The sequence below is a fragment of the Rhamphochromis sp. 'chilingali' genome (genome assembly GCF_963969265.1).
Source record: "Rhamphochromis sp. 'chilingali' genome assembly, chromosome: 7".
Lineage (NCBI taxonomy): Eukaryota > Metazoa > Chordata > Actinopteri > Cichliformes > Cichlidae > Rhamphochromis > Rhamphochromis sp. 'chilingali'.
The window spans coordinates 33973169-34001116 of record NC_137934.1 but is presented as its reverse complement, the minus strand read 5'-3'; the positions used below and the strand labels follow the sequence as shown (position 1 = coordinate 34001116).

Below are 27948 nucleotides of genomic sequence, written 5' to 3'. Positions count from 1 at the left end.
AGCACAATATGTATAAACTCTACTTATATACAACCCATGATAGTATTATTTTCATTATTTTTGCTTAGGCTCTGGTATATAAGTGGATCTTTTTTAGCACTGTCAGAAAGCAAATGTTAGCTGCGTTAGTAGCCATAGTCATGCATAGTTAGCTAAAACACTTTCAGAGTCCACTGTAATACTACAGACAGTGAAAAGGCTTTAGAGCTTGATTTATAGAAATACAGCTGCAACTGTCAGATACACTGCAAAACTTTCTACAATGGTAATGTTTCATGTTAACATGCTAAAATAGTACATCCACTGCTATATTGGGTTAATGTGACCTTTGAATTAAATGCTCCAGTTTCTAGTTTTGTAGCTCATTTAACCTGCTAAGATTAGCCAATCCCAACACAGTGCAGATTTTGGTTATTTCTCAGTATTTTAGTAGCAGACAAAAAGGGGATATCTTCACAAAACATAGTTTCAGTGGACAGACATGCTTATTTTCCCCTCTAGAGTGGTGGACTTAAATGCACTGTACCTTCACCGGCTGAACATTAGCAGGTTAACAGTGTCCTTGTGAATCTTCTGCCACTAGCTTCTCTGTTTAGCTTAAAGTAGAAACAGAACTTAAGACTTATAAGTTTACTGAAAGGTTTATTGGATGACCTACCATCTAATGATCCCATTGATGAAATTGTATTTAAAATATATCTCACACTGGTGTCCCGGATGCTATAATTGAGGCCAAAGACATTTCTCTAATTAGATAAAGCTACGAACAACAATCCTTTTAACAGCTGGAATCGAAAACTGGATTGAATAAATACAATTCTTTTTCTTGAGTGCGTACAGGACATTATAAAACCACACACACACACACACACACACACACACACACACACACACACACACACACACACACACACACACACACACTCTACATGTTGCTGTAGATAACAGAAGGCACTGGTAGAATGACTAGGATCCAAAGTGTTGAGAGCTTTGAAATTAGAAAATGAAAAGGAGTCAAGAGGGAGCATTCCACAGCACTGCCCTGGTCACCTGATCTCTTATGAGGTCAAGGGTCAACTAATGAAACCTACCACCAGCTTGGCAGAGGCTTTAAAGAGAAACAGCGGCATGGTTTACAGAAAGAAAGCCCAACAGTTTACCTGGGGATACTTTTAGCAATTGCACAGCTGCTTTGAGATTAAACAGAATTCTGATTTGCTTGTATCTCAAGTAGGAGAAATTTTGTTTCAGTCAATTAAATGTTTTCTTTATCTCACAGGCAATTGTGGCTTTCTCTCTCAACCGTCCTTTTCTCCAGCTCTCCCTCTTTTAATATCTTTTAACCCTTCTCGTTGTCCTGCATGATCCTCCTCTGCAGCTGGGGTCCGACTCGTATGACCGTGTGTGAAATCTGCAGGATGCCTCCCATGTTGGGAGATTTGTGGATGCAGGCCCTCACATGTCCCTCCCAACACCCCAATCTACCCAACACCCTCCGGAGCAAAAACAGATAGGAGGCCAAACAGAACAATGCCAAAGCAATGGCTTAATTCGCCTGGTCAGATTTACAGCCCCTCCTGCACAGCACCTGCGCTCATTGTATCCCAGGACTTGGCTTAAGAACTTTGATGAACTGGTAATAAAAACTGGACTACGGGCAATCCGCTCTGTATAGATCCCCCCCCCCCCCCCCCCCCATACTCCCCCCTTTAGTTAAAGATCGCTTTTTATGTTTGGGAAATCTCTTGTTTGGGACTTAGATGAAGAAGTCAAGTGAGGAAAAGCTGACATCATGAATGCCCTTCATGCCACTTGGTTTATGGCCATGCTGCTGACTATTGTAGCGAATGCTCTAGAGGACAAACGCTGAGCAGTAGAGCTTACCCTGCAAACATCTCTATGTACGTCTGCAGAACCTCAAATGCCGCAAATGTTTACATAGCACATAAGCCTACTCAATTGCACAACATTCTTTGCATCAGCCATTACAATAATAACTAGCCAGCAAGTGTAAAGGCAATCTCCGAGCGAGTGCTGGTTTGCAGAAGGCACATTCCTCTGCTGCTTGCTGGGCTGGCAGAAAAGTGAGAGGCTCTGCAGAGGAAAGGGGGGACTGCGAAAGAGAATTCCCAGAGAGGTTTGAGGAGGACGCGACTTGAGAGCAGAGCCCCCTTTTGTCATGGGACCTTGTTGGTGCCTCAGGGGCCATATGGACGCCTGTCGCTGTGCACCCTCACATCAGCCCATTCTTCACCGTCCTCCACCCCCTTCGCTCCGTGACAGGACCGTCCATGTGAATGAGTCATGGCCAGGGTGAAGTCGACCCCGGTTCACTTCTGCTAAGGAGAATCGTGTCTGTTTTTCATCTTTCTCTCCTCTTTAACAGTCTCCTTCCCCCTCTCCCCCCTGAATTCAACCATTCGTGCTTGTGTTGTTCATTGATTCTCTCAACCCTCGCACTCTCTCTTTCCTTTTGAGGCATCTCGAACACAGTGTGAAAACTTGGCAATAGACAGCTGCCCCTATAGCCCCCTCCTTCTCCGTCCCTCCGGCCTTTTTTCTGGCAGAACACCGGCTGTCAATTTGGGACTATAGGTTTGCGGCGCTGCCCTGACCTGTGGTGGACCCAGCGCTCTGAGGCGTCCTTATTTTATCCCCATGAAGGAGTGAAACTAATGGAGTCCAGAAAGCTGAGAGGTACTCCTTGCAAGATACTGCAAAGGAAACGACATTCTCATAAATGTTGTGAACAATGGGGGAGGATTCGACGTTTAATTTAGCTTTTCTTGTGATTTCCATAGCCCTTGACCATTTTGGAATCAAACACAACTGGCAAAAGTTTCATAACCTAATACAAATTCATTGTAAAATTATTTTAACTGCTTATTTCCAATGCTTTTAACTAGGATTTGCCTTCCATCGTGTGTCTTTTTTTAACATTAAATTTCTTATACGAGATTCCTCAAGCTTTATCACTTTTAGTAAAAGACTATGTAAAAAACTGAGTTAGCATCTGGTTAAAAGTAAAGTAAAGTCAATGCCATCTTCTTCATCACTGCGTTCTGTCTTAATGACGAGCAGGGGGCGAGTCCTCTTGTTGCAGTATATTGCGCAGATATTTATGGGGAAAATCCCTTTACTGAGTCTTTGAACTCAGTAAACACTTTGTTGATCAGTTTTTGGCCTTAGTTGCTATCTTTAAATGACTGAGTTGTGTTATGCTAAATATAACTTTATTTTTTAAGTCATGGTCCACATGTGTTTATTGCACACGGAGAAAAATCTGAATATCAGACTTTTTTTCCAGCATTTCAGAAACACCATGTATCCATATACATGGCACAGAGCACAGAGAACACAGTTTGTTTGTCGTTAGTGAAGTCGAATGGGCGGCCCTGTTTGTATGACAGATATTCAAGTATTCCACAGTCCCATTTGACTTTTGAACAGTTTGGTATACAGAGGAGTTCATGGTTGACTTAAAGACTGCAAACAAGTGTAAATCATAACACATCCATCACCGTGCTTGGTTGGTATGACGTGTTCATGCTGATATACTGTGTTTGGTTTTCTCCAGACATGGTGCTGTGCATTATGGCTAGAACTCTCCATTTTGGTCTCATCTGTCCAAAGGACATTGTTCCAGAAGTTTTGTACTTGCTGATAATCAGTTAATTAAGTGCCGTGTTATTAGCAGCACCTGGCTGACTTACCCTCTTAGATCCTATGGAAGCAGTAAGTGTGGACTTAATTTCTCACAAGTGTGCAGAATCCCAAGAAAACTTTCTTTTTTACATGACAGTATATCCAACTTTCCCTCACTCACTTTGATCTAGAATCTCACGTTGTTACATGGTGAAGCAATTTTTAACGATTGCTGCAACAAAGACTAAAGTCGGTTGGGTTACAGATTACACTCATCAGTAATGACTACAATCCGAGTTCTGACACAATTCTAAGATGAAGTGAATTTAAAAAACAAACAAACTTTAAGATATTATAATGCATCACTGTGGCTCATCCATCCATCCATCCATCCATCCATTCGCTTCCGCTTATCCTTTTCAGGGTCGCGGGGGGCGCTGGAGCCTATCCCAGCTGTCATAGGGCGAGAGGCAGGGTACACCCTGGACAGGTCGCCAGTCTGTCGCAGGGCCAACACACAGGGACAGACAACCATTTGCACTCACATTCATTCACACCTAGTGAATGGGGCGATCGTGGCTCAAGAGTTGGGAGTTCGCCTTGTAATCGGAAGGTTGCCGGTTCGAGCCCCGGCTTGGACAGTCTCGGTCGTTGTGTCCTTGGGCAAGACACTTCACCCGTTGCCTACTGGTGGTGGTCAGAGGGCCCGGTGGCGCCAGTGTCCGGCAGCCTCGCCTCTGTCAGTGCGCCCCAGGGTGGCTGTGGCTACATTGTAGCTTGCCATCACCAGTGTGTGAATGGGTGGATGACAGGTTGTGTAAAGCGCTTTGGGGTCCTTAGGGACTAGAAAAGCGCTATACAAATACAGGCCATTTACCATTTAGTGACAATTTGGATTATCCAATTAACCTATCCCCACAAGCTGCATGTCTTTGGACGGTGGGAGGAAGCCGGAGTACCCAGAGGGAACCCGCACAAACACGGGGAGAACATGCAAACTCCACACAGAAAGACCCCGGCCTGATGTTGGAATTGAACTCAGGACCTTCTTGCTGTGCGGCAACAGTGCTAACCACCGTGCCTCATTTCAGTATTATGTTTTTGAGTCATGGCTGAATGAAGCTGTGAGGACTACAGTCTAAAGGATTTACAGTCTACAGTCTTGGATTTATTAAAGATATATTTAATTAGATTTAATCTATTTGATCTATTCCCCATATGGAAATGTTCCAAAGTTACTTATGAAAGGGAAACCAGCTGTTTCCATTTTGCAAACTTATACTGTAATGTTTGGTTTCCATGTGTGCTACATTTCAGTAGCCTACTTTCTAAAATAATACACAGTTAGTAAAATCTTCTAATTCTGGTAAAAGTGTGTTACTTAAAATATTGAACACATTCCAATTTTTAGCTGTAGAGGTGCTGTACAGTAACACACCACACTCGTGGTTCTGGTTACAACGTTTTAAGGCCATAGGTGCAGTTTCCTGCGCTCTCAAAACAGCCTTGGAATTCTTGGACAGCCGTTAACTAGCACATAACTACATGGCCTTTTGTGCACAAAAAAAACAAACTGACAAATGATTAGAATCTTTTCACTGGAAACAATGGATTCATTCAGCGGGACCATTAGGGAGACTGCTTTAGGCATAATGCTAACATCTGGCCACTGTTTAGATCAAGACGTTATTGCTGCATTAGCTGATTACTTGTGCAATGAGGGCAAGCTATACACACATGATTAGCATACCATGATCTTATTACATTGTTAGCCATCCAATCCACTTGTCGGTAGACTAGTGTTATCATTTAATTGGAGTTATGACTCTCACCATCTGGCCAGATTATTTGGAAAATATGCTCTCCACATATTCTTTAGGTAAATATTTATTGTTCCAGCTAGTTTCAGCTTACTGCTGTTTGGTGCTGTGCAGGCTGTGTACATGTATTCATAGATCAGCAAGAGTGCATCCTTTCATTTGACTCCTTTTATGCTGCCCTACTAAAATGTAGTCGGCCTTATAGCCACCAGTTCCAACTGGTTCACAGCCGTGTGAATTACTGACTTAGTAAAGACCCAGAGACACAATATTAAGCCATAATGATCACTTACAAGCAGGATTACTGACAAACAGCTTTTGCGATAGTGACCACAGTCATTGGGTTTTTATTCAAAATTGTCCACAAAACACCAGATTCTAAATTCATTTCTTACGGCACTTACTGAAATTAAACAGCCATATAATGACTTTCTGTCAAGGTCAGATCACTTTTGTATCCTTAGGGAGTGGTGGTAAGGAGGGCACTAATGGATGGCATTACCCAGTAACTCGATCTTAGATGAATGGATGAAAAATAATCTGTTGACCCTGAAGCCTGAACCCAAGGACAATGTGAATGTATACTGTAAAATCGATGTAAGTTACAAGAAATACTGCAAAAATAGGCACAAACATACGAACACTGGCAATGTGTTGAACAGTTTGAACAGGTTTCCATATTGTAAAATGTTTTCTTATTTACATTAAACTTATACAAATTAATAAATATATGTAAGGAAAAAAGCTTTTAATTTATGTGCATGTGTGTATGAAGGGGTGTGATATTAGGTATCCTAGGCTTTTGGAGCATGTGGCTACAGGCCCGTATGCTCGAGGATGCTTTCCTCCAGTTTCAGGTAATCACTGTACTCCTTCAAGTCCGCCTCCTCGCTGTCTACCTGGAATGTGACTGGCTTGTCAGGCTCCTGCAGACAAAGCCAGAGAAACAAGCTTCATCATAAACAATAATTACGAAACAATAGAGCACCTAATCCAAGATCTCAGCGTTTCCCATCGTAGAGGCAGAAAATTACATTGCCTCTGAATTTTACTGAACTGAAATTTTATTGAAGGATGCAAATATTAAATAAGATGACACTTTTCTAGTAAAATCTGGACTGTGCCCTGCATCTGTGTATTGCATGCAGGGCACAGTCCTTTAAAGAAAAAAAAAGGAAAATTAGGATACTGTGTGGAAAATTCCTGATACTTTCCTCCCACAACAGTAAACCTGACAGTATTGTTCATATCATATTTAAGCTGTGCCTTGTCCTTATCATCCATCTAAATTCAAATTGCCGTAGATGTTTTAAAGCCAACAGCAGAAAGAAGCTGGAGGTGAACATGAAAATTCATTCCTGTTTAGAGGAATTAAGAGAAAGTATCCACTCCAAGTGACATTACTAAAGCAAAACAAAACTTTTTTGGTAGCTGCCATGCAGCCTAAGATAGAACCAGTTAGCCACTTAAGTTTGCTTCTATACTTAGCAGGCAGACTGTCAGGCACTGCCTGTCAATAACTACCCTATCCCCAGTGCTTGGGATCAAATAACGATGTGAATGAATTAAACATAAGCGGATAGAAAATGAGAGAGAGACACAAAAAGAGATACACGAGTGCCTTCTTCATCTTTTCCAATGTCAACTTTATACGTCCACATATTTAGCTGGGTCAGTACTAAAACTTTTGTAAGTCTGCTGAAGATTCTGATCACCAATGCAGGGAAGCTTTGTGGGAAGTCACGGTTTAACTCAAGGACACTTTCACTGTAGACAAATGGCAAAGGACACAGGGAAAGAAAAGCTTTAGTGTTCTCCTATCCTTTCTCGTCCTTCATTTTCATTTCAAATCTAACCATTCGTTGTGCGTCACTATGGTCTGAACTGTCAGATCTAGGAAATTACAAACACTGGACACAGGACAGGACATCTTTCCTCCCTCTCAGCTGCTGTTGAGCCACCTTCCAGTCACACTGATGGAAACTGGCACCTTGAGACTTCTGGGAATTCAGTTTAGAATTAAAACCTACTGCTCACCACTTGTGAGCTGAGAGAGCTGAGTGTAAAAGCGAAGCTCTCAATTTACCGGTCGATCTACGTCCCTACCCTCACCTATGGCCACGAGCTGTGGGTAGTGACCGAAAGAACGAGATCGCGGATACAAGCGGCAGAAATGAGCTTCCTCCGAAGGGTGGCTGGCCTCTCCCTTAGAGATAGGGTGAGAAGTTCGGCCATCCGGGAGGGGCTCAGAGTAGAGCAGCTGCTGCTCCACATCGAAAGGAGCCAGCTGAGGTGGTTCGGGCATCTGACAAGGACGCCCCCTGGGCGCCTCCTGGGCGAGGTGTTCCAGGCAAGTCCCACCGGGAGGAGGCCCCGGGGCAGACCCAGGACACGCTGGAGAGATTATATCTCTCGGCTTGCCTGGGAACGCCTTGGTATTCCCCCGGATAAGCTGGAGGAGGTGGCTGGGGAGAGGGAGGTCTGGGCCTCTTTGCTTAGGCTGCTGCCCCCGCGACCCGGCCTCGGACAAAGCGGATGAAAATGGATGGATGGATGGATGCTCACCACTTGTTTCTTGGACTCGCCTTCCTCCTTTCTCGGTTTCGCCCACAGTTCTTCCCACTCCAAATAATCCTTCAGCCTGTCATTCTCTTGGTCAAAGAAGATCTGCATGTTTAAATCCTGCATACAAACAAAGCAAAACAAGACAAAGATACTAGTTAGCAGTCAATAATACTGTAGCAGCCATTAAATACCTTTAAGAAAAATAACACATTTTTACCGCAGTTTCTTAACATTACACAAGGGTCCAAGCAAAACAGACAGCTCACAGTCTTCTTACCTCATTCTTAACCGGGGAGCGGAGGGCCTTTGGCACATTGAAAACACGTAGCACTCCAAGGTTGTCAGCAACAGCCAGGTAGTGTTGTTTGGCTGTAAGTACAAAACAGTCCATTAAATGAGTTTTAAGGTTCAAAAATCGTATCTGTCCTGAGCACCTAATATAAGCCAAGAACTCACAGGCGGTGATACAGGGTTTGATGCAGGTAATTCTGGTACTGGCGACGTGTTCATGGACGTGTGTAGGTTCGCTGGTGTTTAGGAGCAGGTTCCACACCTCAATACTGCCATCATTTCTCCCAATGAAGAAAACCGCAGATCGGGAGAGGGACCAGCATGCCGCACTGTACTCTTGCTCAGAGCTTGGTCCCACGAAGATTGGGCCACCCTGGATGTTGTGGTTTACAAGAAGTATTTAAAAAATTTTGTGCGTTCTGAAGCATTTTAATTATTGAATTATGTGCTCCAATTTTGTCGACTGAACTTGTGGTATTTTACTTGTGTGTTACTTAGGACGAATTAGTCTGTGCATGGTTCCCATTTGGACGTGCTTCAAAAACCAAAATTGACAGTTTTATCCAAAAACCAAACAAACAAAAAAACGTGATTGCTAATGCTGAGGCTCCACAAACCATACATGGCTGCTACATCCATTTTTTATGTACAGTCTATGTCTGTGACCAACTGAATAAGTGTGAATAGTTTTGCTTAGTTTTGCAGTTTAAATGATCAAAACAGCAACCAAGAAATTACGTAATTTGAATTGTCTCAATTCTATGTGATGTATGCATACGTCATGTGAGGTAATCAATGTTTTCTGTTGCAGTACCATCACACCCTCTTTCCAGATGGCAAAGTTCCAGCCTCCTGTTGTCAAAAGAATGTCTTTGAAAAAGGGTGATCGCTGCATTGTGTTCACAAACCAGGCATGAGTTCTAAAACAGAGCAGGGGCTTGGCACCTGGGAGTGAAGTGAGACAGATGGAGAATATGCACAGTTTTATTTGACAGTAATTTCCTTCCAGGGTAATCATAATGCAAAGGAGCAATTAACCCTGTAAAACATTATGGTCATTACATTTGCCCAGGTTACCAAACTAAATAGTGGATTTAATGTGAAAGTAGCAATCAAAGTCATTTCAATAAATTGGGTGTAATTGTTTTATGAATCAACGTACTGCTGTCAGTCTGACAGCTGAGCACTGGTGAGCCATAAAAAACAGAGCGCGGCAAGCCCGACTACTCACTGAACTTTCGTCCAAACTCATCTTCCTCCAGTTTCCAGTCAGTGTAGACAATCTCTCCTTCCTGTAAAAAATGAACATAAAACTGTTTATAAATGTATGTATGCGTCTTCCTTATTTCAGTTAAGTTGTAAAGTATAGTACACTCCTTAAGTGGCATGACAAAAACATGTGCAAAAACCTAATAAAAAAAATCATTCATTATTGGTTATGCCAACTTGAGATGAACTTCAATGTAACAAAAAGAAGTCCAGCTTGCTCACAAGCTGAGTAAAGTCAAGAGTTAAGTTAAAAGTTAAGCAGTCAAGAACTTAACTGTATTTTTTACTTGCTCTATGTTGATATCATTTGAAGACATTTTCAAGTTTCAAGTTTTATTGTCATGTACAGATAAACAATGTAGCCACATTTAACCATAATGAAATGTTTTGGCTCGTGCTCCTCTGCCTTACATGAGCATATAGAGAGTGTACAGTTTATTTAGAAGAAAATAACAGAATTTTTACCTCTGTTCCAACATAAAACTTGGTATTGACATCGTTCAGGGTCTTGAGCGTCTTGGCTGAGGGTATTCTGAGTTGACTGTATTCTGGGAGGACCTCTGCGCCATCATTTTCATTATCTTGTTATGTAAGACAAAACAGGAAGAGACGGTAAAGTAAGAACAGGTTAAAAGTTCAACTCATTGTTTTTTATTTATTTATTTAACATTTCAGTGACCTGAGAGAGGGAGCCTGGTGCTGACGTGGGACTAAAATGTTCACAATACTCAGCGCCTTGTTACTAGACAAGTACAAATATTTCAATAAACTCAAATAGGGGAAGAAAAATAGGTGAAAACTAGCAGATTTTAGGAAAAAGAACATCTGCTTTATTCAAATGAAGGAAATAACAGCCTGAACCGCGGCAGTGGTGCTGTAATTTGACCGTGAACAAGACGACAGAAGTACTAAAGCAAGTGAGGTGGGGAGGGGGTACAGCCGAAGTGAAAGGGCTGGTAAGAGTGGATTTGAAGGGAGAGAGAAAGAAAAGCACAAGAGGTAGAGGTAGGAAGGAAGCCTGTGGAGAAAACAGGGACAGGAGGTAAAAGGTGGAGGGGCTGAAATAGGTTAAGCTGGTAGAAGCCTTTTCCATCACAAAAGCCTGACTGTCTGCCAGAGATCATGTGGGTCTATCTGTTCACAGCCCCTTACCTGTGGACCGCTCTCGATCAACTCTCACTCTTAAAGGTTAGATCAGATTACCAAACCACATGTCTTCTAAATCTATTTTCTCCCAGTTAAGATGTGTGTAAAGATATGCGAAAGATGATACAGGAACAGCTACAGACAGTGTTTGACTTTGCTTAATCCCCATGAGCGCCTGCTCACAATTTATTTCAGTGTGAAAAATCATGTTAACAAGTATATTGTAGCTTTTTAAATGTTCAGAAAAATGTCAAAAGGCACAGAAGCAGACAGCAAAGACCACCCTCAATCAATGTGAGTCAGATATCTTAGGTAACGCTGCAGTATTAATCACACAGGAATTCATTAAAATCGTAATAACAGACTCCCTGAGGGCTGATGAAAAAAGAAGCAGATTTATTGCTTGAGTTAGTAAGCATATTAATTCTATAACAACCAGCCACCAAGGCTGTGTTTATGGAAGCCAGACAAAGACATGTCTCTTCTTGACCAGCCAGGACACACATGATCATCTTCTGGCCCTCAAGGAGTCTGAGCAGCATATTGCAAAGAGCTGACAGTCAGCAAAGCCAATGGTCTGCAACTATGGCGGCCTTGTTTTGGAAGTATCGCTTAATAAAGTGCCATGAAACCTGAGGAGAGACAAGACAGAGAGAGAAATAGAGTAGCTCAGGGCCAAATGAGCCCTGCCCCACTGATCACTGTGCTCAGCCATCCAAAAGAGAACTCAAGAATCCAAAACTCCCTCAAAGAGGTCAGGAGACATGTCTGTGATGCTCACTGTTTGCCCTCCTCACTTACTTCAGTTTTTAACACATTCTGTGCCATTCAGATATTATAAGAATTGTTCAGGCACATAAAAGAATAATTGCTCTTTACCTTTGATATTTTGAAGACACAGTGAGTGTATCTTTCTATAGTTTGCGCTTGAGCTTTGCTTCAATACTTTCCTCATCAAAACTGTTATATGGACAACAATGAAAATGAGACTATCAGCTACAATGGGGAAATCATTTCTCTAATTGTTATGGTAGTTTAATTTTAATGGAGGGCACACTGAATATAAACCAAAAATCCAGAAAACACTTTATATAGAAGTTATAAATTGATTTTGAAAGAAGAATTTGATCCATGACCAAAGAGCCGTCCATGACCCATCTTTAGTGTTCTGACTGAGGAGAGGATGTTTGTGTCCAAGATTTTACGTTACGTTACATTGGTCCCTCAGTGCAATGAGTTTGCCCTGAACCATTAGCAGAAAAACAGTCCTAAAGCATGTTTACATCTCCGTGCTTGACTGTGGGGATGATGCTCTTAGTGCCATATGCAGCATTTCTCTTCCTTCAAACACAAACACAATAACTTGACCACAGTACTTTCTCCCATTTACATCCTCATTGGCAAATTTGACATGGGCCTGTAAATGTGCCTTCTTGAGCAGGGGACTTTGCGAGACCCGGAAGATTTCTGTCCATTGTCCAAACCGTTACCAATGGTGCTCTTGGTGTCTGTGGTCCCAACTGTAGCCAACTCCAGCCTCAACAGGTCTGCAGTCCTGCCCCTGACATCCATGGAGAGCTATTTGGTCTTACTTATGGTGGTGGAGAGGTTGGAATGGGACAAACAGATTCAGGAGTATCTGTAACTGACTGATTGACTGTATGAATCATACTTGTTATTAATCTCTGGCTCTCTTCCACAGGATGTCTTTTATCCTGTCTTCCCTCTCTCACCCCAACCGCTCAAGGCAGATGGCCCCGCCCCTCCCTGAGCCTGGTTCTGCTGGAGGTTTCTTCTTGTAAAAAGGGAGTTTTTCCTTCCCACTGTTGCCAAAGTGCTTGCTAATAGGGGTTCATATGACTGATGGGTTTTTCTATGTATTATTGTAGGGTCTACCTTACAATATAAAGCACCTTGTTGTTGTGATTTGGCGCTGCATAAATAAAATTGAATTAATCTGTCTGCCGCATGCAGACATGCAAATCAATTTATAATGTTTATGTATTTTTTTCTAGATTTTTGGTTGATTTTCTGTTTCTCTCCATTAAATTGAAGCTTCCATGAATATTAGAGACTGTTCTTTTTTTTCCAATAAGCAACAAATTCAGCAGGGGATCAAACAACATCTCTTATGGACAATCGGTTTGATTTGAAAGAGCATGTGAGTGAGTCAGCTTCCTAAAACGTTTGGCATCAAACAAAAAAACCACAAAGTATTTTGTGTAATTAAGTAATGTGACTGATTGCAGGAAAACAGAGAACGAGTATAGCAGACTGAAACAGACAAAGCCTTGCAGCCTCGAGGGTAAAAGCTCTTGCTCACCTGTGTTCCTACCTGTATTACTATTACAGGTGTAATGTTCTAGGCTGAACTTCAAAGGAGCATACTCTCCACTTGTATCAATCTTTGGCAGGGAAACCTGACACATGGCATAAAAGAAGATGGCTTTTATCACTTGAAGAAAAAAAGAAAACCTTATCTAAAACAAAATCACAGAGCATGCTCAAGAATCTACACACTGAAATCATTACCTAAACCCCAGTTAAATAAATCCAATGCACACGTAAATACAAATTAAATAGTTATTCAATTTAAGCCATTTTCCTTATTTTCTTGTAACAAATCTTTGTCTGCAGAATAATTACTGATGTGTAAAAATAACACTAAACATCGAATCATTCTTTTTCTTATGGTTGATTTTCTTATGGTTGGAAGTTGAAGAAAAAAGCTCTTTCTACACAAATCACAAGCTCTGTAATGCATCCCAGACATGAAAGTACCCTGAAGAGTGGTTTCCATGTCCGGTCCAGGTGTTTGAAAGTTGTGGGGATGCTATAGGGTGTCATCATGGTCTTCTGATCCACATCTTGCTTCCTGTCGGCCAGAAACTGGTTCTGTAGTTTTGGCACTCGCAGATCCCAAAACATGACACTGCTTTAGACAGAGACACAATAAGATAATGTGGAATTAAGAACCACCTGAAAATTAACAAAATTCTCTATCATCAAATGTTCATATTCAAACATGATTGTTGCATATATAAATGTGGTTATTGCCAAAAACAACAGGAGCAGTGTTTTGAAATCTTTCTGTCATTTGCAACTCCTTTAGCGCCAGTCTAATGACGCAGAGTGTGAAACACAGTCTGTATTCACATTGATACTTCATATCTAAACTGAATAACAGGACATGCAAAATGAAGTAACACATAAAAACACTAGTGAGAATTAGACTGCATAGCTATTTCCTGAGAAATATAATGATTGCCAGATACACTCATTTACGTGGTTTACAAAAGGCAATATTTTAACCAACTGCACAGCTCTTCAATATATTATTGGCTCAGTATGTTCAACCAGAGGAGAATGACTACAGATTACACCATAGAATTAAGATGAAACCGGAAAAATAATCCAGCGTGTTTGAGTGCCATAATATATATTCACCAATAGAAAGCTTTACAACTTTACAGTATTAAAAAGCATCTTTACAGTCTACTCTACAAGAAAAAAAAATAACTCTATATAAATACCTTTCATCTTTATGAAGAATTTATAGGTGATTTTTTCACACATATACATTTTATGTTTTAAACTTAGCTAGTAGCTGTTATGTCTTGTTAATCCAAGTCACTGATCTGAACAAAATTGTAGTGTTTCATTATTTAATTGATATGTGACTTGGCACTAATAGCCAGACAATTTGTCTGCCAACTACAGACAGTAAAACCAAAACCATACTCGAAGCTAGGTATGTAGCTTGCTAACTTTCTAGCATTAGCCTGAAGTTAGAATTCCATCTTCTCTAAGAGATCTGGTACTGCTTGAATTTTTCTGTATCTTGCAACTGTGTTTCTACTCTTTTTACAATTCAGCAATAAATACTTCTACTTCTTATATTCTTTGTATTTGCTTTCTTTTGTGTTTAATTTCCAGCGTTAGTTATAAGTCAGTTTGATTTGGAATTACACAAATATATACACCAAGGAACTTAAATTATGATGTATTTATTTAGCTCATGTTACGGCATAAGTAGTATAGTATTCCCATTTGGGTTGTTTTGCTTATTATCTAAATTTGTCGAGGTTTTGCTGTAATTTCATAATAATATTTTATGTATCCTTTTTTCTATGCACATGTAGAGGTGTGGCAAAGTCAAGTCAGTTATGATGAGGGAAAATGACTAAAACCCATTTTCTAAACGCTGTTCACTTCCAAAGGTTTTCTTTCTTTTCTTTTTTTCCCCCCTGTATTTGACCTTCATTAGAATGTCAACAATCCAGAGAGACTCAAAACAAGGGCAGCGAGAGAGAAAGGGGACGTGATAAAGCAAACAGTGGATCTAGTGAGTGTATAATGTATCCATCAGGTAACCAGAGGCCTTTGTTTGCCTACTTTGCAAATAACTGTATGTATTAAAAAACACACACATGTTATCAGCCACTAAAATCACACTTAGAATCAACATCCAAAGTACATACTGACAAGCAGTGAAAAGTAAGAAGAAAAAGTATCAGGAGTTATTTTTTTCATTAAACTGTAGAGAACTTACCAGTCAGGGGAGCAGGTGACAACTTGAACAGACATGTTAGAAATGTTTTGAACTGGAACGCCTGTCCTGGTCACCTAAACAGAGGGAGTTACAAAATCAATAAATGTCTGCATCAGGCTTGGTCTTGGTTCATGAAGCTGTATGGGTGGTTGGATTTTCCCCTGGGGGCACTTTGATGATTGCCTTATTTTACTTATCAAGATAACTGAAAGTGATCGATGTGATTTACTGCAAGTAACTACATAGAGGTAAGTGATAGGCACAAGTGGGAAACCAAATCTGGACATATATGGCTAGTAATTTTCTGTGCACACTTAATATTGGATTTCTTTGTAAAAGACAAAATACCATAGTCTTACTGCAGAAAATATATCTTTAGATAAATATAAGTTTAGATTTGATTTCTTTTGACGTTGTGATTGTGGGGTTTGTTTTCCTCTGAACATATATTCTACATTGCTCCTTTTCTGTGCTCGCACCCTCATTTGTAACATTTGCTCTGCTTGCTATCTACTTCCCACTAATGCCCTACATCCTCTTAGTCCTGTTTATAGTGAATTGGCCATTAACCTGTCACCATTCCAAAACAAGACAGAGAAATCAGTATGCCAGTATGAGACCTGACCTTGAAGTGTGTGTTTTGTTACCATTTTGAGATTGGGGGTTTTAGTATGTTGAATTACGACACAGTGTTTGTATTAGATATAATTTAGGGAGGCTGAGATCTAAAGATTGCTTTTCTGAGACTATTGCTGTGTAGTCACACAAAAACACCTTTTATCCACACGCTAAACAGCAGTAACCTTGTGGAAGGGCTCAGAGTAGGCTCATGTGCGCCTGGTGGAAAAAGTAATTCCCAACAGTTGTTAATTCCCTCCAACCCCTTTGCCCTTCAGTCCCTCAGTACCTCAAATGTTTTCGGCAGCCACTGGACATCAGTAACTGGGGATTTGTGGCTGCTTTCTATGGAAGAAACTGCACAGTAGCTCATGACAGGAGTCTTGTTCTCTTTTTTGTTACCCAAGTCCTGTAGGGAAAGCAGACACGCGACAGTAATGTGTATGGTGAGCTCTGACAATTCAGTCTACACACAAATTCAATCTAGACACAAAGACTGTACACAGCTGAATAACCACTGTAAAACGCACAAGCAGAATAATGAAATGCAAATGACGACTTCGATGTGTGCATGGAAAAACAAACAGCACACAGATAAATACACTCAAATACATTCTGGCACAATAGAGCCACTTAAAAAACATAAAATCGCTGCAATATGATTATTTAATTTGTTTAAAACACCTCCTCATAGTATTGCAAGCAAATTTTAAACATATATCTTAGTCGTTTTGTGGACCTGCAATTGGATTTATTATGTGCAATGGAGCGAATAAAAAAAAAGTAGATAGAGAAGATGTTAATTTAAAATGTAATTCTTCATTTATCTGACAACCCAGTGACAGGTGGTGGTGTAGCACAGCTTTCACATCACCTAACAGAGCGTTCTAGTAGATACAACTGCCACTGTTTACACTGCAAACAGCAGGAAGGGCAGTGATCTGATTTCACTGTGTGTTATCTTCTATGTGGGGGCAAGAAACAAGAGTTATGTAACAGCTGGCGTATGTGAGTGGGTGCTGTTGACTCTGGTGAATAAAGGGCTAACAATGACAAAGAGAACAGAAGGAGGCACAGAGGGTGGGAGAGGGGAAGGCAAAGAGAAGGAAGCAGTAAGGAGAAGGCTGGAGGCAGCTGCTCCACTGTAGTGGCAATAAAAACACCCAAGGTAAATCTGGGCCAGAGATGATAGGACACGAGTGTCTACTTAAATACAGCTGGAAGATATCAGTGCAGGTTAGGCTTTAAGCGGAAGCTTTAAGAAACTGTAAAACAAAACATTTTAAAACTATAAAAGCTACACTGAAATGAGCTAAAACAAAACAAAGTCAAAACTTACATATCATTTAATTTTTGCATGATTCAATGTGCATAAAGTTAAAAGATTAAAATTAGTAAAACAATTTTTAAAAAAGAGACTTTTTCATTTGATTCAAAATTCATTTCAAATTTATATGTTGGATTATGCAGAAAAAATATTATTGGGCAGAAAGGTCTATTGCTTTATTATGTGTTCAGGTTGTGTATCATGTTATTCAAAAGTAACTAATTACTTTTTTCAAGTAACTTGACTAACATTGTACAGAGCAGCATGTCTCACTGCATCAGCACTGTGACTATTTCAAAGAGAGTATGGGTACTTACAAATGTGTCAGTGTCAGAGTCGGAGTCTGAGGCTTTTTTACTGTTAGGCCGTGTTCCCTGTAAGTGCGGGATGTGAAAAGAAATGTCCCACAACACCACCTGAGACATCAGCAACATAAAATCGTTTAGTGGTGATGATCATTTGAGCCTGAGACTATAGATAATAATATACAAATATATACATTAGAAAAAAAACCCTCAAACATATCATATTAAATGCTGACAGAAGAGTGGCAACAGCATGCGATACCATGTTTATATTGAACTAAAATGGGGGCATGGGATGAGAAACTGATTGTTTTGATTTGTGAAGTTGAGACGCTGAGTGAAAAAGGAGCACCTTGCCATTCCTGCAGCCACCAACAATAACATTTGGATTCGAAGGGCAGAACTCGAAGGCAAAAATGTCATCTGGGCACTCCAAGAGCAACTATATATATATAAAAAAAATCAAAACACATAAAAATGAGCATACACATATTTCCAAGCAGAGGTTTCCATGTATAAGGAGCTTCCCAATGCAAAAATGTATTTATTCTAGTCTCTCATATGCCTACACTAGACATAAGGGGAAAAAGACAGTATGCAGTACATTTTTTAGCTTTATTCCCTTTTGTAGAAAATATTAATTATTTATGTTATTTATATGTCTTGTCAAAGTGCCACTGGTCCCAGAGGCTGAAACCAAATCATGACACATGCACCATTGAAGGCACACATGGAACTCATATTACTTTTGAGCGATTTAGCAGCTTGGTTATATTGATTGAGTGCTTGGCTCAAATCAATAGATCTTTTCAAATTTACAGCAGAAGAAAAATTACAGTAAAGGGCAAAGACTTAGAGCTAACTCTCAAACACATACATTTAAAAAAAATGTTTTCTCGACTCCCGTTAATGGGTTTCTCTCCTCTACTTCTCATACCCGGGGGTTAGATTGATCGGGGAAGCCATAGAAGACAATGAAAGCAGGACTGTTGATGTACACAGTGGACTTATCCAGCTGCTCCTCCTGTTTCTTTATAAAAGTCACAGCTATCAGACCTGCCACATAGACAAAAAAACACCACACCCCACAATGTATCAGCTACATAGCAACAGGAAAACAGACCTGTGTTTACAAAGCCTTTTTTGAAAAATCTGTAGATCTACTCTAATTTCTACTTTACATAGAAGCCACAAATTGATAATGCATGTGCACTGATCACACTGATATTCTTTTTCTGGTTTTGTGGACGTCGATGTGTGTCTTAAGGTGACACGTTGATATTACAGATATTACAGAGCTTGTCAGTGAAGTTGAAATAACAGGAAAAGGGAGTTCAATTTCTTTTAGGCAGGCTATTGTATATTTGTACATATTTATATCATTGCCCACTAAGTGTATACTTTCTCGCCACAAGCTGCTGTTGCTGAAAAAACAAGAATTGGGCGAACTCCTGCCTGCCCAGGTCTGTGCAGGGGGTCAATAGTGACCTAATTTTTCCAACTAAAAAGTGAAAGAAAATGAATTATGATGATTTTAATGTGACCTGTCAGGGTTCTAACGATTATTTTCCAATGTTAATGAATGTCCAAAGTTTCTATGGTACACAAATCTTGACTTTATCATAAATGTACTCTATGCTATGTCTGTAGAAGTCTATGTACGTCACCATGGATTGTAGGGTGCCAGCTGACGCTGCTGATTTTCTTGCCCATGGCGCGCTTCTCGTCTGTGAAGGTCCATTGAAGCTTCAGACCTTCAGAAACCATCACTAACTGGTCAGAAGCTTCTGCTCCTATGCCCAAGGCCTTAAAGTCATCAGTGAACACATTCATTATGTGTGCCTGCTGAAGGGCATGCAAGACCCTGCAAAGTGAAAATGTACCTGTTGAAATTTGGACCGGTACTTTTTATGTATCATTGCTCACAGACAGCGGAGCAAACAGACAAACAAACAAACGCTGCTGGAAACATTTTTTCTCTCTCGCCTCGGCAGAGGAATAAAGTACACACAATTGTCTTAATACACCATCATCATATTTCCACTGAATATTCCTGCATTCATAATACTGGATGGGATTGAGTTATCTATGGCTGATATTTTGAGCATGGGTTGTTAAGAAGCAGATGGAAACGACGATACCATAAGAATTCATTTTACCTGGGGGTCACTGAGTTGACAAACTTCTTCAGTTTCTCAGACCTGAGGATGTTTTCTTTTTCTTTCTCTCTTAGCTCTCTTGGTTCATACTGGGTAAACACATTCCTCTGAACCGCCCTGTAAAATAGACAGAAGGCAACACATACAATAAAACATGGAACTTGCCTTACTTTTAAAACAATATGTTATGAAATGTGTTGCAGATTCACTGAAAGCATATATAATTTATATATACAGTGGGGCAAAAAAGTATTTAGTCAGCCACCGATTGTGCAAGTTCCCCCACTTAAAATGATGACAGAGGTCAGTAATTTGCACCAGAGGTACACTTCAACTGTGAGAGACAGAATGTGAAAAAAAAATCCATGAATCCACATGGTAGGATTTGTAAAGAATTTATTCGTAAATTAGGGTGGAAAATAAGTATTTGGTCACCTCAAACAAGGAAAATCTCTGGCTCTCACAGACCTGTAACGTCTTCTGTAAGAAGCTTTTCTGTCCCCCACTCGTTACCTGTATGAATGGCACCTGTTTGAACTCATCATCTGTATAAAAGACACCTGTCCACAGCCTCAAACAGTCAGACTCCAAACTCCGCCATGGCCAAGACCAAAGAGCTTTCGAAGGACACCAGGAAAAGTATTGTAGACCTGCACCAGACTGGGAAGAGTGAATCTACAATAGGCAAGCAGCTTGGTGTGAAAAAATCAACTGTGGGAGCAATCATCAGAAAATGGAAGACATACAAGACCACTGATAATCTCCCTCGATCTGGGGCTCCACGCAAGATCTCATCCCGTGGGGTCAAAATGATCATGAGAACGGTGAGCAAAGATCCCAGAACCACACGGGGGGACCTGGTGAATGACCTGCAGAGAGCTGGGACCAAAGTAACAAAGGTCACCATCAGTAACACACTACAACGGCAGGGAATCAAATCCCGCAGTGCCAGACGTGTTCCGCTGCTGAAGCCAGTGCATGTCCAGGCCCGTCTGAAGTTTGCCAGAGAGCACATGGATGACACAGCAGAGGATTGGGAGAATGTCATGTGGTCAGATGAAACCAAAGTAGAACTTTTTGGTATAAACTCAACTCGTCGTGTTTGGAGGACGAAGAATACTGAGTTGCATCCCAAGAACACCATACCTACTGTGAAGCATGGGGGTGGAAACATCATGCTATGGGGCTGTTTTTCTGCCAAGGGGACAGGACGACTGATCCGTGTTAAGGACAGAATGAATGGGGCCATGTATCGTGAGATTTTGAGCCAAAACCTCCTCCCATCAGTGAGAACTTTGAAGATGAAACGAGGCTGGGTCTTCCAACATGACAATGATCCAAAACACACCGCCCGGGCAACAAAGGAGTGGCTCCGTAAGAAGCATTTGAAAGTCCTGGAGTGGCCTAGCCAGTCTCCAGACCTCAACCCCATAGAAAATCTGTGGCGGGAGTTGAAAGTCCGTGTTGCTCGGCGACAGCCCCAAAACATCACTGCTCTCGAGAAGATCTGCATGGAGGAATGGGCCAAAATACCAGCTACTGTGTGTGCAAACCTGGTAAAGACCTATAGTAAACGTTTGACCTCTGTTATTGCCAACAAAGGTTATGTTACAAAGTATTGAGTTGTATTTTTGTTATTGACCAAATACTTATTTTCCACCCTGATTTACGAATAAATTCTTTACAAATCCTACCATGTGGATTCATGGATTTTTTTTCACATTCTGTCTCTCACAGTTGAAGTGTACCTCTGGTGCAAATTACTGACCTCTGTCATCATTTTAAGTGGGGGAACTTGCACAATCGGTGGCTGACTAAATACTTTTTTGCCCCACTGTATATGTATGTAGAGAAAGCAGAAAATATTTCTGAAATTGATTTCATCTTACTTCCTTGATTTGAAACAGATGCAGTCTTATTATCAGGCTAGTCAAACCTGCACGTGCTTTCCCTCCCTACAGAACAAATCCATTTTAAGTGTACTGATTTGCTGGCCTACCGCTCCGTCTGAGCAGTGCTGCTCTGCAGTTTGGGAACAGCCTGCATCCCGCAGTCCCTCTGCATCTGCTTGATGCTGAATCTGCTGTCTTGGTAGGAAGGACACGCCACGGAGCGACACTCAGCCTCTGTACTGTTGCGGTCAGAAAAACAGACAGGTAACCCCGGTCTGCGCTTTAAGTCAAACTTGTAGCACAGCTGATGATGACAGAAGAGACAGAACAGAATTCATGAGCAAAGCAATCAGATCAGATATAAACATTTAATGTTAATTTGAATATACTGCAGTGCCTTTTCTCTGGTCTCTTTGACAGACTCTTGATCTACTTCCAGCTCACTGCCGAGAGATATCCATGGCTTTGGTTCTGGGGTTTTACTGACATCATCCTCCAACACTATTATTTCAGGTTGTGGGGGCTGCAGAACCTAAATACAATTGTAAGAATATATAATATAAAGGCCAAAATAACAGTAAAAAAAAAACACCACACACTAGCAATCTTTACATGTATTCATACTTACAGCAAAATGCTTATGCTAGGGAAAGATAATAAAGTAGTACTTAAAGTCTTAAATTTTACGGAAAAATAGCCTGGAAAGCGAAACACCCCGGATGATATATGACCTGTCACTATTACTAATAACTGGTGCCACAAAAGCACTAGAAACAATTAACGACCTTTAAATTAAATAATATAAAACTTCTGTTATGTTACTGCTTATCAGTATACATTTTTTAATTATTGGCCTGGTCTGTCTAATAACAAACATGTATTGAGGAAAGAAAAAACATATTAACAAAAGAGAACCTTGTTACTGTAACCAAAACTGTTAGCTTACATTATATATTCTAGCCTTGGCTTCTGGTGTGAGAACCAGGTAAAAACTCTGTCCATAGGTGAAATCTACATCAAAAACAAGCAATATTTCATCCTCTGGGTAGTCCTGTCAAAAGAAAGTGAAAATCACAGCATTAATTTTTTATGAGAGTGTTAGAATACATCACAGTACAAACTACTTCTCCAGTAATTTGGTTGAGAGTGAATGTGAAAATGCCCAAAACCCTACAAACATCACAAAAAACGAAATGGCTGAAAGGAAAACTGGTGTCTCATTTGTAGATGACTAAAGTTGCAAAGTTCTGTCATAAATGCATAAAAGAATTTAGATCAGACAGAGAAAAAAATGAAGTTAAACTGGTTGCTTTGTCTTTTCCCACAGCTCTTAACTTGGGTCTGTGCATCATCACAGTGTCTGGCTGCTGTTGTCTGAGTAAACTATGCAACAATGCATAACCAGCGCCTAACCAGCACAAACTGCTTCACAGGGTGGAAATCGGACACTGCGGCTCTTGTCTTAATATCCTGTATGATGTCGTCCTTTTCCAGCAGCTTGTAAGGGCTCTGCTCTGTGACATCCTCATCAATGCAGCATTCAAAGAGCTCCTGGGTGGCTGTTGTCAGGACGATGGGGTAGATGTCATCAGGGTGATCTTCAGGAGCGTTCAGAAACAATTGAGAGAAGAAAAATAGGGAAGTTATCTGATAAAACGAGCTTTTGGGCTTCATTCCCTAAAAGCAAAGCTGATGACTGATGACGGCTCAAATAAATACTAATACTAATACTACTACTACCACAAATAATAATAAAAATAGTGAGAATAATGATAATAAATAATTCAGAACCAATTACTTATGTTTTAGAATATTGAATGAGACTGTATCAGATAATCAAACAATAATGATTTTGATATCAAAACAATGTAAACACTCAGATAAGCAAACTCTGGTATAAATGTTGGGATTTTACTGGCTTGTGGATACGCACAACAGCTGCAAAGACCACTGACATGTATTTATTCAAATATGCTTGGAGTGGGCCTGGAGAATGTGTGCAGAATTGGTGCATTGCAGTGCATTGTCCATGGGGACAAGTCCTTGTGGTCACAGCAAACTATAAGGCACGCGTACATCCACGCAGAGCCTCGTGTTCACCTTCCAATGAAGAAATTTAACATCCCTCAGACCCAGCGAACGCCTCTCATCCTTCGCCTGCTTTGACTCTACAAATATCAGTCCTTATGAGAAGTCTGTGCACAATGTTTAAATGTTTCTAGGCGTACGTTTGTATCAGAATGTGTAAAAACCAATAGGGCATCCCTCAAGACATAAAGTGCAGTTACACACATTTATTCAGGACTGTTATAATACGAAGCCAAAGTACTTTACCATCGCCACAACAAAGCTTTTCCTAATAAACAATCCATTCAGACTCTACTATATCTAAGCCAAGCACAGTCCAGGGCATAGTACAGTAAACAAAGCTTTGTATAATGATAGTTTTCATCCTGCTTGTGGTCTCTCGCTTCAAAGTCTTTCCACAAGGTTGCTAAGGGGACACTGGGAATGCTCAAGTACAGCTTAAGTAACCACTTCCCAGCTGGGTGTGTCAACCTTTTCCACTCACACCACTTAGGCCTCACGCCAAATCATTGTAGTGGAAACTCACACCCTTCATTTCACAGAGTCATGTGTCAACCAAGGCATTTGTATTCATGGGAAATATTTGCTTGGGAGACATAAAGAGTGTGATGCGCAGCGTTCCACAGCCCTCAAGAATGCAATTAAATTATATTTGTTGGCTGCTCCAAAAAGCTATTTTTAATTTGTTAAGCTTCTTTTCTCTTGCATAATTTACCCAGGCATTTTTAAAAGCATACCACAAGATATTTATACCAAACCTCAGAGCATTGAAATTTTAGCACAGTTTGTTTTCCAGTCTGCTCATATTAGTGAAGAATTTAAGCTTGAACAAAATACATTTATCAGCGTATCCTTAATGTCACACAATGTGCAGAAACCTGCATTTATATTTGAACTAGAAGGCCAATGTGTTGTTATTGTCACAAAGATTTTAAACTGGTTCCTAAAAAATTACCATTAGTTTTATGGCAAAGACAAGATTTTAGGCTGAGCCCAGGCTTGGCTTGGGCTCAACCTAATTAGGTCATGTTCAATTTTGTCACGTTCACAAATTGGACTTAAACTGCTGGAAGTATAAGATTAAAAGGAATAAATAAATGCAAAAAAACTGAGCAAATTTTGAAAGGAAAAATATTTTTTACTCACAATCACCTAATCTAAATTGAAACATTACTTATGCTGATGGCTACAAGCACTTGATCAAAAACAAGTTTTGGGGTTGGTATGTCTAAGAAAAAACCAAATCTAGGGACACAGAGCCAAGTAGAGAAGAGCTCCAGAGCAGCGGTCCCCGGGCCTCGAACCGGTACCGGTCCGTGAGTCGTTTGGTACCGGGCCACGCGAGTTGAGGCTCAGGTGTGAAATGTATGGTTTTCAGGGTTTTTATTGGTTTTCAGTGTTATTTTATTATCGTTTTGATCGTTAACTCGGTTTTCCTGGGTCTTTTCACGTGCGTTATGAATAAATCTTCCTTTTTTCGGTAATGGTTTTATTTTGTTGTATTTATCCGCGACACCTTAAAGGCCGGTCCGTGAAAATATTGTCGGGCATAAACCGGTCCGTGGCGCAAAAAAGGTTGGGGACCGCTGCATTAGAGGTTACACAGCAGTACACTTGAGAACATATCAGAACAATGCACATATGAAGGATATATAACTATTCACATTATAGGACTACTTCAAAATGCGACTGTTCTTTTGACTTGAGCATTGCTACTGGTAAACCTGAAACGGAATAATAAGGGTCTGATTAATATGCTGTGCTGAAAGTCAGCACATATGTAGGAGATAAGTAGGAGAGCCAAATGCTCAGGCTCTCTGAGTTCAAGAATAAAAATACAGTGGTGAAAAATGAACAAAGCCAGCTTTTTGCAAAAGTAAAAACACAATAAGGAGTTCGAATTTAATTTTCTCTCTTCAAAAGAAAAAAAATACAAATAATTTTTTTTCTTACCAGGCTTTTCCATAGGTGAAGGTGTCAGATTGTCCTTGACTGAATAGAAAGTAACTGTTAGTTGTTAGGGTAAATCAAAAACAAAAGTAAGCCTGTTTAGATTGTTTTGACAATGTAGACTTACACTGTCGGGGCTATAAGCTGGAGACAGGTGGAATGGGTAACACAGGATATTTTAAAAAGGAACAACTCTGAGAACAATAATCTTTAACAAGGACATGGCACCATCACCTCATCATAAAATGATGTGCTGATAGTATTTAACTGTATGCAGGTTTTCAGCTGTGGCATGGTGAATGTAAACCAAACACTGAGAATGGGGAATCACAGCTGAGCAGAAACCATCTGCAAGCACCAATGTCACTGTGCTGTCTAACATTACACTCAAGACCAAATTAAAACAATGCAAATAGCTTTTTTTTTCTGAGATTTTTTTTCTCAGCTATTTGTGTTACAAAACTAATTAAAAGTAATTCAGTTACCATGAGTTAAGAATCCCTCAACATAAACTTAATGGCCAATTCAAAAGCATCAAGGATTATAGGATCACCCTGGCTCTGGGAAATCCGTTTACTATTTTATTTACATGTCATGAAAGAACATCTTTCATACAGAGACATATACAATAAAAGCAAACAAATGCATTTAAATTCAGAAATTAATACTCCAGGACTCACCTTTTCCTTTAACACCTGTTTTTCTTGATGGACTTTTTTGCCTCTTGGGTGCCATCTTTGCTCTTTGGGCAGATTTATAAAGGGAAGAGAGGAAGTTTACACATTTTTTTCAACCAAACACATTCTGTACACAATTTTCAATTTAATTTTCACCACTGTCACTGGCATTAGAACTCATCCGCTCAGGCGATCTTGATGTCATTATCAAAAGCTCTGGTGACATCTTGTGGCAGATAAGGGAACTGCACTGCTTACTTAAAAAAAAGCTGGTGAACTCTGAGAATAAATGCTTATATTAATTTAAACAACTTACCCAAATAATACATGTTAAAGTTATTATTATGACAATAATAAGTTGTTGTTTAGTTGTCTTAATCAGAATTATAATACAGATTACAACCAGTGATAGAGGAAGTTTTATTATACACTTGTGTTATTGTATTGTGTTATATTTTGTGCATATCAATAAAATTTATTTAATTGGGCAACATGAAGTTACAGCAATTAGCACTGTTGCCCCACAGCAAGCAGGTCTTGGGTGCAAATCCATGACCTTTCTATGTGTAGTCTGTTGTTCTCCTTTGTTCTCCAGCTTTCTCCCACACTCCAAGGACATGCATGTTAGGTTAACTAGTTCTCTCTGTTAGGCCTGTAATAGACTGGTGACCTGGATGGATGTAGTCTAATCATCAAAAGTAGTAACAACATAATTTGCCCACTGGAAATAATGTTTAGTGATGCGAATATGCTCTGCCAAGAGGACGTTTTTACTGCTTTGTGTAATATTAGGAAACTTTATATATCCTCTAACAGCATCTAATTTAACAAGCTCAAATATTTTTCAATGAAAATTTTGTTAAAAACAAACTATGGGTGTGCACTTACAATAATAATTTACTAACATTATTTCACTTAATATTTCCTTCTGGAACAAAAATACACAAAAAAGGGAACTGGAAAGTATTGGGCCCATAAAATGCACTAACTCACGAAGATAAAATATTATTACAGTTTTGTAGTTTCTAAAAAGTTTTTTGTTTCATTTTGACGTTTGTTTTCAATACAGATTACTTTCTGAGTTCGCTTGTATTATTTGACAATGGTCAATTTAGGTTTTTATGCGTTTCCTAGTTAATGATAGTCTCATTTATTTCCTGAAATATGGATGGTATTTTAGTCAGTTTAATTTTAGTCCACTGTAGTACCAGTATCATATCCACATAGCTATCACTCAGTATAATCCAGAATATGTAAGTCTCGATTTAATATCATAAAGTATAACTCGTAACGTCCTGTTTTCTTTAAGGCTTACTTAGGCATTACAAATTAGAAGACATTAGCTATTACAGGCTAGTTACGTTAAGTTAGTCGTGTAGCTAGTTAATAGCTAAAGTCATCAAAAGAACATTGGATACGCAGCTTATTTTATGCTCGAAGATGCAACTTTTCCCCTTTACAGAAGAATGAATCAATATTACCGTGATCTTACACCGCATAGGCTTGATACCTTCTTCTATCTTCTTGATATCTTCTTCGCACTCACTGTTTTTGCTCACCAGTGGGTTGGGAACCGCTGGGTTGCCAATGGTTACAAGAGAGCGGGCGGGAGAACATTGACTGGCATTCGCACGAGCTAATCAC

The 27948-nt window shown here is 40.0% G+C and overlaps 1 protein-coding gene across 3 annotated transcripts; it reads right to left on the bottom strand.

The window, feature by feature from the left end:
• Positions 1 to 4526: 4526 nt before the first annotated feature.
• On the bottom strand, positions 4527 to 27877 carry dnai3 (dynein axonemal intermediate chain 3). 3 transcript variants are annotated; one of them, XM_080887742.1, is made up of 23 exons: positions 27786 to 27877; positions 26308 to 26369; positions 25631 to 25669; positions 23003 to 23187; positions 22536 to 22640; positions 21987 to 22121; positions 21697 to 21893; positions 19698 to 19814; positions 19206 to 19402; positions 18476 to 18594; positions 17891 to 17980; positions 17551 to 17649; positions 16196 to 16315; positions 15289 to 15362; positions 13518 to 13671; positions 13072 to 13156; positions 10056 to 10171; positions 9553 to 9613; positions 9136 to 9266; positions 8487 to 8694; positions 8308 to 8399; positions 8031 to 8147; positions 4527 to 6391 (listed from the first exon to the last, which is right to left on the bottom strand). In XM_080887742.1, exons 2-23 carry the CDS (start codon positions 26360 to 26362, stop codon positions 6281 to 6283), a joined length of 2607 nt encoding a protein of 868 aa, XP_080743868.1. In that variant the 5' UTR covers positions 26363 to 26369; positions 27786 to 27877; the 3' UTR covers positions 4527 to 6280. The 3 variants fall into 3 exon arrangements, with proteins under 3 accessions (XP_080743868.1, XP_080743867.1, XP_080743866.1); XM_080887741.1 differs by having other exon boundaries at positions 13060 to 13156; positions 13518 to 13668; XM_080887740.1 differs by having other exon boundaries at positions 4528 to 6391; positions 13060 to 13156.
• Positions 27878 to 27948: the final 71 nt, after the last annotated feature.

What these genes read in the sequence shown, in the direction of transcription:
- dnai3 (XM_080887740.1), bottom strand. Translation starts at nt 26,362, where the DNA reads ATGGCACCCAAGAGGCAAAAAAGTCCATCAAGAAAAACAGGTGTTAAA. An exon ending in AACAGGTGTTAAAGGAAAAG is followed by an intron (nt 25,670 to 26,307) that starts GTGAGTCCTGGA and finishes CTTTCTATTCAG; the next exon opens with TCAAGGACAATCTGACACCT. An exon ending in ACTCTGACACTGACACATTT is followed by an intron (nt 16,316 to 17,550) that starts GTAAGTACCCAT and finishes CTTTCCCTACAG; the next exon opens with GACTTGGGTAACAAAAAAGA.